Here is a 14468-nt window from a genome sequence, read left to right as displayed (position 1 = left end):
ATACATTTTGCATTTGGGTATTATACCAATATTTGATTCATGAATCCAACAAGAATAACACTGAAAATGTCATCACATTCGGATGTAAAATAAGAAAGTTATGACATTTTTATATTTCGTGTAATTTCACAAAAGTTATATGCAGGTCCTGGTCGGTATGCAAATGAGGTGACTGATGACACCATCCACCATTTCTTTTATATTTTATTCTCAGTCATGTGAAGGGAAATTTATTTCTCCCTGAATATGTGGAATTACCATTGCTTTAATATTTGTGGTTCATTCAAGTTGGTTTTTGTCTCACCTGCGAAGCAAAGTGAGACTATAGGCGCCGCTTTTCCGACGGCGGCGGCGGCGGCGTCAACATCAAATCTTAACCTGAGGTTAAGTTTTTGAAATGACGTCATAACTTAGAAAATATATGGACCTAGTTAATAAAACTTGGCCATAAGGTTAATCAAGTATTACTGAACATCCTATTAGAATTTCATGTCACATGACCAAGGTCAAAGGTCATTTAGGGTCAATGAACTTAGACCATGTTGGAGGAATCAACATCGAAATCTTAACCTGAGGTTAAGTTTTTGAAATGTCATCATAACTTAGAAAATATATGGACCTAGTTCATGAAACTTGGGCATAAGGTTAATCAAGTATCACTGAACATCCTGCATGAGTTTCACGTCACATGACCAAGGTCAAAGGTCATTTAGGGTCAATGAACTTTGGCCGAATTGGGGATATCTGTTGAATTCCCATCATAACTTTGAAAGTTTATGGATCTGATTCATGAAACTTGGACATAATAGTAATCAAGCATCACTGAAAGTTTTGTGCAAGTTTCAGGTCTCATGATTAAGGTCAAAGGTCATTTAGGGTCAATGAACTTTGGCCGAATCGGGGGTATCTGTTGAATTACCATCATAACTTTGAAAGTTTATTGGTCTAGTTCATTAAACTTGGACATTAGAGTAATCAAGTATCACTGAACATCCTGTGCTCGTTTCAGGTCACATGACCAACGTCAAAGGTCAATGAACTTTGGCCGAATTTGGTGTATCTGTTGAATTACCATCATAACTTTGAAAGTTTATGGATCTGATTCATGAAACTTGTACATAAGAGTAATCAAGTATCACTGAACATCCTGTTCGAGTTTCAGGTCACATGATCAAGGTCAAAGGTCATGTAAGGTCAATGAACTTTGGCCATGTTGGGGTTTTTTGTTGAATAACCATCATATCTCTGTAAGTTTATTGGTCTAGTTCATAAAAAAGGGAAATAAGAGTAACCATGTATCACTGAACATCTTGTGCGAGTTAGAGTAGTATTCAAAGTGAGCACTGCTGCTATATTGAATCGCGTGATGCAGGTGAGACGGCCAGAGGCATTCCACTTGTTATTTTAAAAACTGAAATATTGTATAATTCAAACAATAAACAAAAGAAAAAGTGAGTGAAGGGTATCATCAGGGCCATTCTTTGAAATTATGTGACAAAAATTATGACAAATCTTGACTTTAATTAGTTATAAATCTCAAAAAGTTTATAGATTTAGTAATTCAATGTTTATCTGACAGCAACATAATTGTGTCACACATGTGACCCACTTCTTTTGACCTCTGACCTTGAACATGCATATTGTTGTCACCAAGAAATATTTCCAAAGTATAATTGACCATACATGTTACTGTCATATAAACATCGACTTGCTTTATCTATAAAATTTTGAGAGTTTAAGTCAAGAATTCTCATAATTTTGGTCACACACGTGACCAAGAATGGCCCATCAGCACTCATTTGCATCCCACTCAGTGTTGCATATAACTATTTTGTGAAAAATAAGCGAAACTTGAAAATGTCATAACTTTCTTAGTTTACATCCAATTTGTATGAAATTTTCAGTGTTATGTTTGTTGGATTTTTTTTTCTTTTGATTCAAATAAACATTTTTCTGGGGTGGACTTGACCTATAAAAGGCTTATAACTTCCTTATTGTTGGTCCAATTTTACTCAAACTTTCCTTGATCTTTTGTTTTCTTTTATTTTTTTTATATGAATTTAACTGGTTTGTAGGGCTTCTTTACTATCAAGTTCCCTGAAAAATCATGTCTGTTGGTTTTTTCTCAAATTCATTTGTTTCCTTTAATCCTAAAAGAGCCAGGTTTTTTTTTACTCACAGCCAGGGGAGAGGGATCTCAGTCTTCGATTGCACGAGCACCACAAAAATTTGCACAGTAGTAGAGTACAATAACTCTACAATGCTGTATGGTTAATTTTGGGGGGATTTTCATTGTATGAATTAATTATGCTAATTTATGCATAAAATAAAACCTTTGCTCTCATCAACTATCATACGGCCCCAATACTCCTAATTTTTTATTCACATACTCTTTGTAGGATCCCGATCAAATGTACTTTACGCAATTTTTTCTTAAGTATTTCTTTGTTTTTCGACTTTGTGTTTTTCCAATGAAATTGTTGCAGACTTAATTCTGATCATAAACAAGACAAAAGTAATTAAGTTCAATCAGTAAAAGTAGAAATAATGAAACATGAATTTTGGCTAAATACACAATTGCATTGGATTAGTACATGAATTCATGTTTTTGAGCAGTTTTGGGTCTGACATGCACTAACATACATGTAATGTTGCGTCATTTCGTAACCACCTACCCGGGCATCGCAAATTTGGTCTCAAAAGATTTGAAAGTAATAAGTCAGCGAGAGGCTTGGTTGAAAACTTTCACACGGTGGATTTATCGTAAAAAATGTAGAGTGGGGCATTATCCATCCCCCCCCCTTGGGCCTTTTAAGGTTAGAGTATTAAACTTTGACATTCGATCTTTAATACTAATCCAAAGATCATGCTAAGAACATATTTTAACCCTTTTTTTCCAAGAGACATTAAATACATAATGTACCAGAAAGCCTCTTTGCCATGCGAAACTTCAATAATTACCAATTAATTTACTCCCCCCCCCGTTTTTTTTTTTGGGGGGGGCTTATTGATAAACATTGCATACTTTATCAGGATCACATTTTTTTATGACAGTGCATTCTAGTTCAATCTGACATAACTGTTATACAATTGGACATGGATATATATTATCTCCCGATGGAGTTAAGATTTGTCCTTGTCCTTGTTTAGTAACCATCAAGCATTATTGCAGGATGCGTGATAGGCTCAAGATTTCCTTGTGATTAAGTCCCGGGATTAAGTTGCATCTAAGCCTTCCAAGGCTCTATGTCCTAATTAGAGAAACCATACAAACTATAACCTGTAAAGTAGGTTTGATTGATCACAATGCTCAGAAAAAGCATGAAATTAAAGTTACATTTCATTTTCTAACTATTGAACCTTTTGAATAACAACCTTAGTTCGTTTTTGGAAAAACAAACCTTTGGAATTTTGAACCTTTTTTTTTCATACGAGCAGTAACATTAATATACAGAGACCCCATATAAAACAATGCTTAAGTGCAGGATTGTAACATTGTAAAGCTGATATTTACAACTGACTGCATTGATCACAAATCGCACAAAACCAATGTATGATCAATTACAAACTTTGTTACATTGCAAAGATCATCATTACACTTGGGACAAGTCTCTCTTAGTCGACTCTCGTGTAATCCAATCCGAAAGGACATCAACCATGTATCTAAAAAGCAGGTGAGGATATAAATTTGTTTTTCCCTTGGGAATGCTTTAGCTTGTTAGGGATGAGAAAATGTGCATGTCACTGGTCCCAGGTGCTTTATATCTAAGATGCACCAAGATCACTTACATGATGATAAGGATTTAATGTCTTTGGATCAATTAACTGTCCTCCTTTCCAAAAGTTCATATAAACCCCTTTTCCTTATAAGGATATGTTACAATATAATTAAATTTCTATCTCAATTTATCTTTACTTTGACAAAATCTATCATGCCAAATATTTAACAACGATATAGAATATATGAAAGGAAACATTGCTTTTATGGACCAATATAAGGAATCATAAAAGAGCAACTTTCATATATAGACGATTTAATAGAATTTTATTTTTATGAACTAGGTATGCTATTCAGGAGATGATTCCAGGGACATGTAGCAGAGTTGTGTTACTTAAAAGGAAATTTTGAAAAATGGACAGTCCCAAATGTACCCTGAATAACAAAAATTTTAGAAATCTAGGAATTTTTTATTTCAACTAATCTTCCCCTTTGTACATTTGGCAGAGAGGAGCAAGCTGGTAAGGAGTGAGCAATAATATTCAAACAATAGACATTGCATAAAGCAACTTGTTATAACTCAGTGCTATGTCTTTATGAAGGATTCCAATAATATGGATGCTTTTCATTGCTGCACCTTTCTGGCACTGTCCATTGTAATGTTTATGATGAATTGTGAGAATTAATGTATGCTTGCAGGATTCCTTACCGTAACGACATGTCTCTTAAATTTAACAAGGTACCGAATATCCCTTTCATTAATTCACCCTCAAATAATCCAGCTCAGAAAAATGTGAACATACTACAGAGATCCCAAGTTCAAAGACCAGCTATGCGTGAGATTTTCTGTGAATCTAAGTGAGATCACAGACATTGTGTACAATGTATATGGGGATAGGCTGTGATAGTTGCGTGAGACAGAGATTTGAGGAGATGAACAAGAGTCCAAAATGCTTGAGTATCACGCATAATGCGTGAGACTTGGTAGCTCTGATACCAATAAAAACTGCACTACTTTTTTTCTACAAGTGCAGAAAAGAAATAGTTCTGGGCTTCGTAACACAAAGGTTTGCGATGAATTGCAAGTATGAAAGAACCACACTAATTGGTTCCCAGTCAGTATTTTAAACAGAGTGCGCATGCAACAACGATCTTGATTGGTCATTGGTATTTAGCGATTGATTGCAAACCTTTGTGTTACGGAGCCCTGATTACTGTTATGGTAAAATCAAATGATAAAGCCCACAAAATTTTGTGAACAAAGAATTTACACGCAGTGCCAAGGTGTGGGGGGGGGTTGACCGCAGAGACCTTTCTATTTGAGAATCCTGTTCATTTTGGACCGAGTCCTCGTAATACCAGCATTTAAATTCTGACCCTTGACCATTCGTGAATAGAAATAGACCTCACCCAGTGAGCACCCATGAAAGGCGTTTAAAATCAATCCATACAAATTACATATAAACATCTATACATATACTATAAAAACATTTTAATATATAGATATCTACATATTTCAAATGCACAATTAAACTTCAACACATCTGCATTGTTTGCATGATCTTGAATGCCATCATGAAGTAAAAAAGTGTATAGTGAAAGGCTCTTTCAAAGTACTACCATAATCAACATCACAATCCAGTTCAGACATTCTAAAACAGCTCAAAAATATGTTGTATGTTAAAGAACATTAATAGCTGTGGTACAGGGTTAGTATTAGTATCATCTTAACATTCCATAGTACTTTGTCATTGTGTTTTCCGCCATTCAAAATTGGCAATTTTGTCAGCTGTTAGAATATCAATTGGGCATCTAGTTCATCTTTCTCTATGTTTCAATTTTAATTTCAAATAGGCCTTTTAGCACTTAATTTTACAGATTTCATAATTGGAATTTGAAAACTAATGACAGATTACATCCCTAAATTGTCAGCCCATTCCCTCCCCAAGTGAGGATTTTTAAAATATGCAGATATTTTATATTGACTGGGCACCTGATTAATAATTTTGTTAATTTATTCATTAAAACCCATTTTCTGTAAATATCCTTCACACCATAAATGTTTTGGGGCACATGCATTCGTTTAATCTAGTTATGAACTGGATTAGTGACATGCACTTTAGGTGCATTTACCAACACCAAAGATACGCTGGAATTAATGGATTAAACGCATCAGGAATTCTCAAAAAATTTTTTTTCTTGAGAATCTTGAACAAAATCATATCCATAGTTTTTTTTTATCCATGTGCCTCAGGTTACCTTTGGGTTTTCTTTTCCTTTAATGAAAAATGGAATGAACAATAAAATGTATTTCATGTTGTTTTATAGGTATTTCATACCTGGAATCAACACAGAACTAATCAATATGTGTATGTCAATTGATACTTGAAACTAATTGTAGTGTTTAGGTTTTCTCAAAGCCAATCCACAAAGATACTGTGTAGCTTGAAAACAATACTCAAGTGGCATGTTGTAGAAAAAGTTATGTTTAAAATGAAACTAAAATAAGTCCCGAATGATGGCTTTTGATTGGTTGAAAATTAAATTGCGATTGATTTTTAGTCTTGCATTTGATTGCAAATCTTTCTACTACAGGCCACAATACAGTCAGTTTGGGATATATTGAGCCTGATATAAGGCCTGTTGTACAAAAATTTGCAATCAAATGCTACTAAAATTAAACGAGACTTCATATTCAGAATCATAATTTCATATTTTTGGATATGCACTTGATTTTTTTTCATTCACATTTTAAACAACTATTTCTGCAACAGGCCAATCATATTGACAAGAAATACATAAAGGATTAGGATTAACAACAATAAAAAACTAAAACTTTGAATACATTATCATATCTCACATGACTTAAAACAGACATTTCATGGTTTCAAAACTATTTCAAGATGATATCTTAAAAATTACAATTTGGCACATTGATTCTTACCTAACATGGAAACATTTTTATGAAGTACCTTGTCTGTGAGAATCACTAATCGCATAGCATTTCAGTAAATTTCCACAATTAGCAAAGAAAATAGCCAACAAATCACTTTGTGAATTGCTATAAAAAAAATTAATAACTAATATGGCACCATAATAATTATTTTAGTGAATAAATAACTGAGACAATTCATGTCCAATCTCAAAATGACTTATCTATCCAAATACGTCACACTCTAATTAGCAAAAAAAAATGAATAAACAAAAAATAAAATAAACTGTGATACATTCAAAGGATGGCATATCAATTAAAATTATTTGCAAATAAAATAATTGCGAAGATACACCATGCAGAGCACTTTAAAAAGTATAAACTACGGCTCTATGGAAACAAAAAAAATCAATAGTTGGAATCTGGGATGGTATAATCAACTTTTAGTCTGGGGGGCCTTTCTTTGATAGAGTTGTTATGATATCTATGCTAATATTCTCACAATATTCCCTTGGACCTAAAATGAATAATGACCACAAAGCTTAACCCTCACACTAGTCCTAATACAGGTATATTATTCATAACCTGATTACAACCTAAATGCTAACTCTGTTTCTTCAGGGAAATGAAGATGGGAGCAATTATTGAAGGAAAAAAAATGTGGGGTGACCCATCAAATGACACTCGATACAGCACATCATGCCAGCATAATGTAAGGGCTATGGACCCATTCTCCATCGATGTGCTCCAATGTCACTAAAGAAAGATAAAAAAGACGGCTCATCTCCATTTCATCAGAATTTCACACCACCTTTAATTGATAGACCCGTTTCCTGTCACATATCTGCAGTAAATTGGTCTTCAGTAAAATGGAGTATGATCTCACTTGGGACTATCCATCCATGCTGTTCGCTTAAGCACCTGTCTTTAATAGAACAAGTCTATATGTTGAAGATTCATGAATAGAGAGGGCAGTCTGACTCTGATGCAGAGGGAATTACACTCAAGAATAGATCCAGTGCAATGATCTTCTACCCATCACCATAGGTTCTCTTGATATCACAGCCACACCATTTACCTATGACAGTATCTTGTGTCCTAAAATACATCCCTTCGTTGTATTAAAGTTCAAAGATAGATTGATGTGTTGCTCCATTGACAAGAGTAGAGAGATGACTCATTTATGTCTCAATTGCCTTCAGATGACTCTCACGGGAACTGATCAACATACTGCATTAGAAAATAGAGGAGAGAGAATGAGAGAGGGAGCAGAATGAGAGAGAAAATAAAATCAATATATGGTAATGATGATTATCACAATATCTATTTAAAAAATGGAATCGATTCTGTGCATTCTATGAAAGAGCAGATGCAAACACATTTTGAATGTAATGAGGACATGTCAATAACCCAATCCAGAATATATTTGATAGAGCACATTCTCATCCTGGTTACAAAGTGCTGCAAACAACACTCCACATATTCGAAAAGAATAATTATCATGCTTCTGAGACTGTGTATCATTCAGTGAAATTTTGACCATCTTGATGATGAGAATTGTCTCAACTGAAATTTCTTTCTACTCTGGAACATTTCACATCAACAAAATGATCAAGCAAGCACTTTGGTGATTCTGATTTTGCCTCCTGATGTGCAAATAAATCTACAAAGCATCATATTTACCAACCCAAAACCAGTACCCCAAAAAATTTATCAAAATGTTTTATATCTCCATGCATGAAAGAAGGAGCTTTGATTCTAATATTATGGAAGACTCTAACCTGACTAATTGTGAAGCTATCTAGTTCCCGGGTAGCTGGGGCCCCCCTCCTGTATAATTGCCTGTTATATCTGCATTGCTGAAATCGAACCCTGGTTGCTGTAGAGGTAATTCATGGCATCATGACCGTATTATAATGTGATGATAGTGATAGTCAACCAAAATACTTCTGCCTTACAAGCAGATTGATATTTTAAGAGAATTCATTCAACCCTCTTTATAACCACAGACTTTGTCTAGTAAAAATTAAGAGCAAAATTTTGGGAGATTCACATGAAAGGAATAGTAATAGAGCCAATGGAAACAGTGCAAGGTCTATGAGATAGTTTCAAAGGCATTCAAATACAACATGGGTCTGAAATAAAGGATTATTGAAATGTGACAGTTCAGACACATTAACATAGAAAAAAAATATTTTAATTTAGAATGTCTATATATCAAATAACATTTATGGTAAAACAAATTGACCTTTTACCTTAATGACTCAAAATTTAATCAGATCATTGTCACTTTCATATGAAGTATTCTTTATTTATTGAAAGAACAAGCCATTTCTAATATGTATACAATGACATTTGTAACCATGAAACTTTTGACTTTAAGTTCACAAAATTTAATCAGATCATATTTGATCCAATATGCACACACAGAGTTGACTCGTCCCTAAAACACTTATTAATTTCAGGATATTTTTCATGTCTGAAATGACCCGTTACCTTTGATGTCATTAATGATTCTTTATTAGATATCAAGATGGCAAGAATTGTTTACAATTACATGTAGAATAATCTGTGATTTTTGACATCGTAACAAAAGATACTAGTCACGTCAGTGTCCCTTTTACATGAGTCAAGCTTGAAATGGATTCATCAAATAAACCTTTCAGTGCTCAGAACAAAAACAAGAGGGATAGATGGACAGATGCTGGTGAAACACTCTAGGAGTGCATTTCTTCATTTTTTTTTTCATTTATCAAGTTATCAGATCTCAAAAGTTTTCCTTGATTTTGATCAGCTGAGTAGTACATGGCTCTGACTGTTACTATGGTAACTGAAGAATAAAACATCCAACAAAATCTTTCATGAAACTCTACCCTGGACCAGCTTTGATATAAGGCCTGAAACTCAAAGTAATAAACATCAACCATTTACCTCATATTGAAACCTCTGTAACGTAAGCTTCTTCTCCATTCGGTCAAAAGTCAAAGGGTCAGCCTCGTACTGCCCTTTGAGAAGTGACTTCCAACAGTTATCTGCTTGACGATTTGACTTGATAAGAACCAATCTTACAAGTTTCCTGTCCTCTGGTATATCAAACAAACATAGACAAAGGAACTTTCAGGTTCTCTATTATTGATTGCTCATAGTAGTACATAACAACTTTCTTTAATTGTAAAATGGGTGTAAAAACTTTAATGTACCTGACTGATTTTCAACAAAGAAAAATATCAGAATGTATTTAACTAGCATCATGTACTGTGATATATGAAGTACATCTTTCAAAGTATTGTCCCATCATCTTGTGGCCATTTCATACCAGGGTTGGCGATTTTTTTGATTTTTTTAAAAAAATCGAAAAAATCGGATTTATTTGATTTAAATCAGATTTTTTTGATTTTTTTGATTTTTTAAAAGTTCCTTCGAAAAAAAGGGTAATTATCCCCTACCCCTTACTCTTACAATGACATCAATATTGATGTTATACATTTCACCCCCTCATATTGTTCTTAACCACATATTTTGTAATTAAAATCCAGAAAAAATTGACAATTAAAAATAAATTTGAGGAATCATGTATCTGATTTAAATCAGATTTTTTTTTTAAAGTTCCTTCGAAAAAAAGGGTAATTATCCCCTACCCCTTACTCTTACAATGACATCAATATTGATGTTATACATTTCACCCCCTAATATTGTTCTTAACCACATATTTTGTAATTAAAATCCAGTAAAAATGGACAATTAAAAATAAATTTGAGGAATCATGTATCTGAACTTAATTCTATCATACATAGGCCTATGAAGGAATATTCCATAGGGAATTCCCAGTGAGTAGAGAAAATTCCCCTCTGGGATTTTTCATTCAAATATTTAAAAAATCCAAGAGAAAAAATCCCTTATCAAAACTGCCAACAAACCCTTTGACAATTACTAGTATTCATGTATATTGTAAGAGAAATAATTCAAATCAATGATTTTTTTCAATTAGTCACAGCTTTACAATAGTCAAAGAGAGACTACAACTGTATATGTTTAGGATCTTTTTGATAAAAAGCTCTTCTCTTGCTACAGATATACATGCAAAACTCTCAGTTTTGGAGAACAATATAGGAGATAGCTTAGTCAAAGGGTGACTATACTACATTCTGTTACTGTGATTTTTTTTACATTAATCTACAATTTTTATTCCCATATTCTCTACAAAAAAATCTGTTTGATCCATGAAGTATGAAAAAAAATCTACCTACTTTTAACTTAAAGGATAAAAACTGCAAAACTGCTTAAATTACAACATATGTATTACAAAAAGAAGTATTTTATTTTAAATGAGACACAGCTTACAACTGCCAATGATTGTAACTGAAGTACCTGCATCTTAACATTAAAATGCAGTGTTAAATGTTTATTCTGAGTTTTGCAAATTGTTGTTATAGAGCTCTTTCCATTATTACATGCAGATACAAAACTTCCATTATTTGTAGCACTGAACATAAAATGGGCTGCAGTGACTTAAAAGGTTTATAAGAGAAAGCTTTTCTCAACAGTCAAATTATGACTGTACTACATTATGTTAATGTGATTTTTATAATTATGTTATTTAAAACATCAAATGTACGATAAATGTAACAATACCAAATAAGAGGCATGTTAAATATGTTGATTACATGCAGGTATCATTTTTTATTTTACATGACAGAAGTAGTTATGTGTAGGCGAAGGATCAAAACTGGAAAACTGCCAACAAACCTTTTCTCATTGACTTTTATATATTATGTATTTTTTTTTACAAACTGCTCTCTGAAAAGTCTTTGGATTATGTGAAAACTTTATGTTAAGAAAGAAATTGACTAATAATAACTGACAAAGAATTTAAAATTTCAGAAGAAAAACTCGACATAATTTACAAAAATGAGTACCTATTGACAACATACATCTGTAGTTTTTAAGGAATTACCTGATTTTATTAATTTGTTTTAAGTAGATATGAAGACTTTGTTGATCTTTTATTGATATAAAGTTAATTCAAAGTTTTTCAGTTGACTTGAAGAATTAAAACTGCATTGAACAAATACTTTGTCCATGATTTGTACATTTTTCAATGGAAGTGATTTAAATCATTGATTTTTTTAAACAAGTGGAATGCCTCTGGCCGTCTCACCTGCATCACGCAGTTCAATATAGCAGCAGTGCTGACTTTGAATACTACTCTAACTCGCACAAGATGTTCAGTGATACATGGTTACTCTTATGTCCACTTTTTATGAACTAGACCAATAAACTTACAGAGATATGATGGTTATTCACCAAAAAACCCCAACATGGCCAAAGTTCATTGACCTTACATGACCTTTGACCATGATCATGTGATGTGAAACTCAAACAGGATATTCAGTGATACTTGATTACTCTTATGTACAAGTTTCATGAATCAGATCCATAAACTTTCAAAGTTATGATGGTAAATCAACAGATACACCCAATTCGGCCAAAGTTCATTGACCTTTGACCTTGGTCATGTGACCTGAAATGTGCACAGGATGTTCAGTGATACTTGATTACTCTAATGTCCAAGTTTAATGAACTAGCCCAATAAACTTCCAAAGTTATGATGGTAATTCAACAGATACCCCCGATTCGGCCAAAGTTCATTGACCCTAATGACCTTTGACCTTAATCATGAGACCTGAAACTTGCACAAAATTTTCAGTGATGCTTGATTACTATTATGTCCAAGTTTCATGAATCAGATCCATAAATTTTCAAAGTTATGATGGGAATTCAACAGATATCTCCAATTCGGCCAAAGTTCATTGACCCTAAATGACCTTTGACCTTGGTCATGTGACGTGAAACTCATGCAGGATGTTCAGTGATACTTGATTAACCTTATGTCCAAGTTTCATGTACTAGGTCCATATATTTTCTAAGTTATGATGACATTTCAAAAACTTAACCACAGGTTAAGATTTCGATGTTGATTCCTCCAACATGGTCTAAGTTCATTGACCCTAAATGACCTTTGACCTTGGTCATGTGACATGAAACTCTAATAGGATGTTCAGTAATACTTGATTAACCTTATGGCCAAGTTTCATGAACTAGGTCCATATACTTTCTAAGTTATGATGTCATTTCAAAAACTTAACCTCAGGTTAAGATTTGATGTTGACGCCGCCGCCGCCGCCGCCGTCGCCGCCGCCGCCGCCGCCGCCGCCGCCGCCGCCGTCGGAAAAGCGGCGCCTATAGTCTCACTTTGCTTCGCAGGTGAGACAAAAAATCATGGTGATTTAAATCGCGATTTAAATCACGATTTAAATCAACGTGATTTAAATCCGCCAACCCTGTTTCATACAGATTTACAATTATTGTAACTTTGTCAATATTGGTACCAAGATGGCAACAGGGCTCAGCAGCAGCCAATCAAGATTTTAATGGTACTTACTACAGAACAAGAAGTGCAAAATGATTGTAAATCTGTATGTGGGGGGGGGGGGGGCAGTCAATAGTTCCTACTACATGTACATCATATTGGTCAGTAATTTAGAGTTGAGTCTCTGATACCTATCCCATTCTATCTGTCTTACTGCCTAGTACTATGGTACATACCAACCAACCTCAAATAAAATAAATGTAGAATATATTGAACTAAAATGGGTGTAAGCTTTCATGGAGAAAGAAAATTTGCTGATCCCAAACTTTGTGAAAAGCATTGGGAAACATTGGGAATACCTGTAACAGAGACATCTTAACGGGAAAGCAAATCAATGAATTCTTAAGGCATGCCTGCTTAGCCTCTGAAACTGTCTGGCCAGGGAAATGTAAGATAATGACTTAACCAAACAGCAATTAAGAATGGCATTATATAACATCTGCAGGTTACAAATCTTGTTCTACTCTAGGCAATTTATTTTCAAATGGTGTCAAGTTCCCCATGAAAACACTCAATAATCTTCCTTTAATTTTTACATGAGCAAGGATATATTCTAAATTGTAAACTTACCTAGACTCCATAAGCACTCATCAGCAACTACTCTACTATACAACTCTCCCTGTAAATATGAAGAAATAAATAATAGAGAAAATATCAAATTCATCAAAATAGCATTTTCAGTTAACATTTAATGCATCATCAAAGCTGCTTTACAAAGATTGAATATTATGACAGAATATTCTTAATAAAATTGACAAGGACATTCTTGAACTGCATACATGAATGTCACTTAAAGGTAATTACTGTTGTTCAATTTTGAAAATAAAATTTTGCTTAGGATGAAGATTAAGCTATAAAACAATGTTCTTAAATTGATATCTATAGCTCATCATCACTCTTACCTTGATATCAACACCTGGGACTGAACAGGTTAAAGTATTGACTCCAAAGGTAGCCTTGATTGCCTTTGATGTTGTTCCGTCTGGTACATTGATCTCAACCATTACTTCATCCATGGTCTGATACCAACAACCCCAAGGAGTTAGACATGGAACCACACCACTTTTCTCATCAAAGTTAGCCATGGCATAATAAAAAAAAAGATCTGTAAAAAGGGGGAAATAAAGAATTCATTTCACACTATTCAATGACTCAATTCATTTTTTTCAACTTTCCAAAACTAATCTTTCTTAAATGGAAATATGCTTTGTACACTAATTTCCTAAACTCTAAACTCTTTAAAAGGGAGATGCTGTAGTTAAGTGTCGAGCGAACCACCACCATTACAAGTCCTCTATCTGTGTACGAGGGCTGACATTTTTTTTTTATGTTTAAAAACTCCTCCAAGACAGCAAATTTTTCAGTCTAATCATGCACCAACCTTGGCT

At 33.7% G+C, this 14468-nt stretch overlaps 1 protein-coding gene across 2 annotated transcripts; it reads right to left on the bottom strand.

Moving 5' to 3' along the window:
* Positions 1-5193: 5193 nt before the first annotated feature.
* LOC121408586 (nudC domain-containing protein 2-like) lies at positions 5194-14198 on the bottom strand. 2 transcript variants are annotated; one of them, XM_041600105.1, is made up of 5 exons: positions 13983-14198; positions 13651-13699; positions 9582-9733; positions 8432-8529; positions 5194-7880 (listed from the first exon to the last, which is right to left on the bottom strand). In XM_041600105.1, the coding sequence occupies exons 1-4, from the start codon at positions 14163-14165 to the stop codon at positions 8452-8454; spliced, it is 462 nt and encodes a 153-aa protein (XP_041456039.1). In that variant the 5' UTR covers positions 14166-14198; the 3' UTR covers positions 5194-7880; positions 8432-8451. The 2 variants fall into 2 exon arrangements, with proteins under 2 accessions (XP_041456039.1, XP_041456047.1); XM_041600113.1 differs by lacking the exon at positions 8432-8529.
* Positions 14199-14468: the final 270 nt, after the last annotated feature.

Source organism: Lytechinus variegatus, chromosome 1 (assembly GCF_018143015.1).
Source record: "Lytechinus variegatus isolate NC3 chromosome 1, Lvar_3.0, whole genome shotgun sequence".
Classification (NCBI taxonomy): Eukaryota; Metazoa; Echinodermata; class Echinoidea; order Temnopleuroida; family Toxopneustidae; genus Lytechinus; species Lytechinus variegatus.
Note: the sequence above shows the minus strand (reverse complement) of the source record. Positions and strands in the feature narration are given on the sequence as shown.

What these genes read in the sequence shown, in the direction of transcription:
- LOC121408586 (XM_041600105.1), bottom strand. Translation starts at nt 14,165, where the DNA reads ATGGCTAACTTTGATGAGAAAAGTGGTGTGGTTCCATGTCTAACTCCT. An exon ending in TCCCAGGTGTTGATATCAAG is followed by an intron (nt 13,700 to 13,982) that starts GTAAGAGTGATG and finishes TCATATTTACAG; the next exon opens with GGAGAGTTGTATAGTAGAGT. An exon ending in TGAGTGCTTATGGAGTCTAG is followed by an intron (nt 9,734 to 13,650) that starts GTAAGTTTACAA and finishes TTGATATACCAG; the next exon opens with AGGACAGGAAACTTGTAAGA.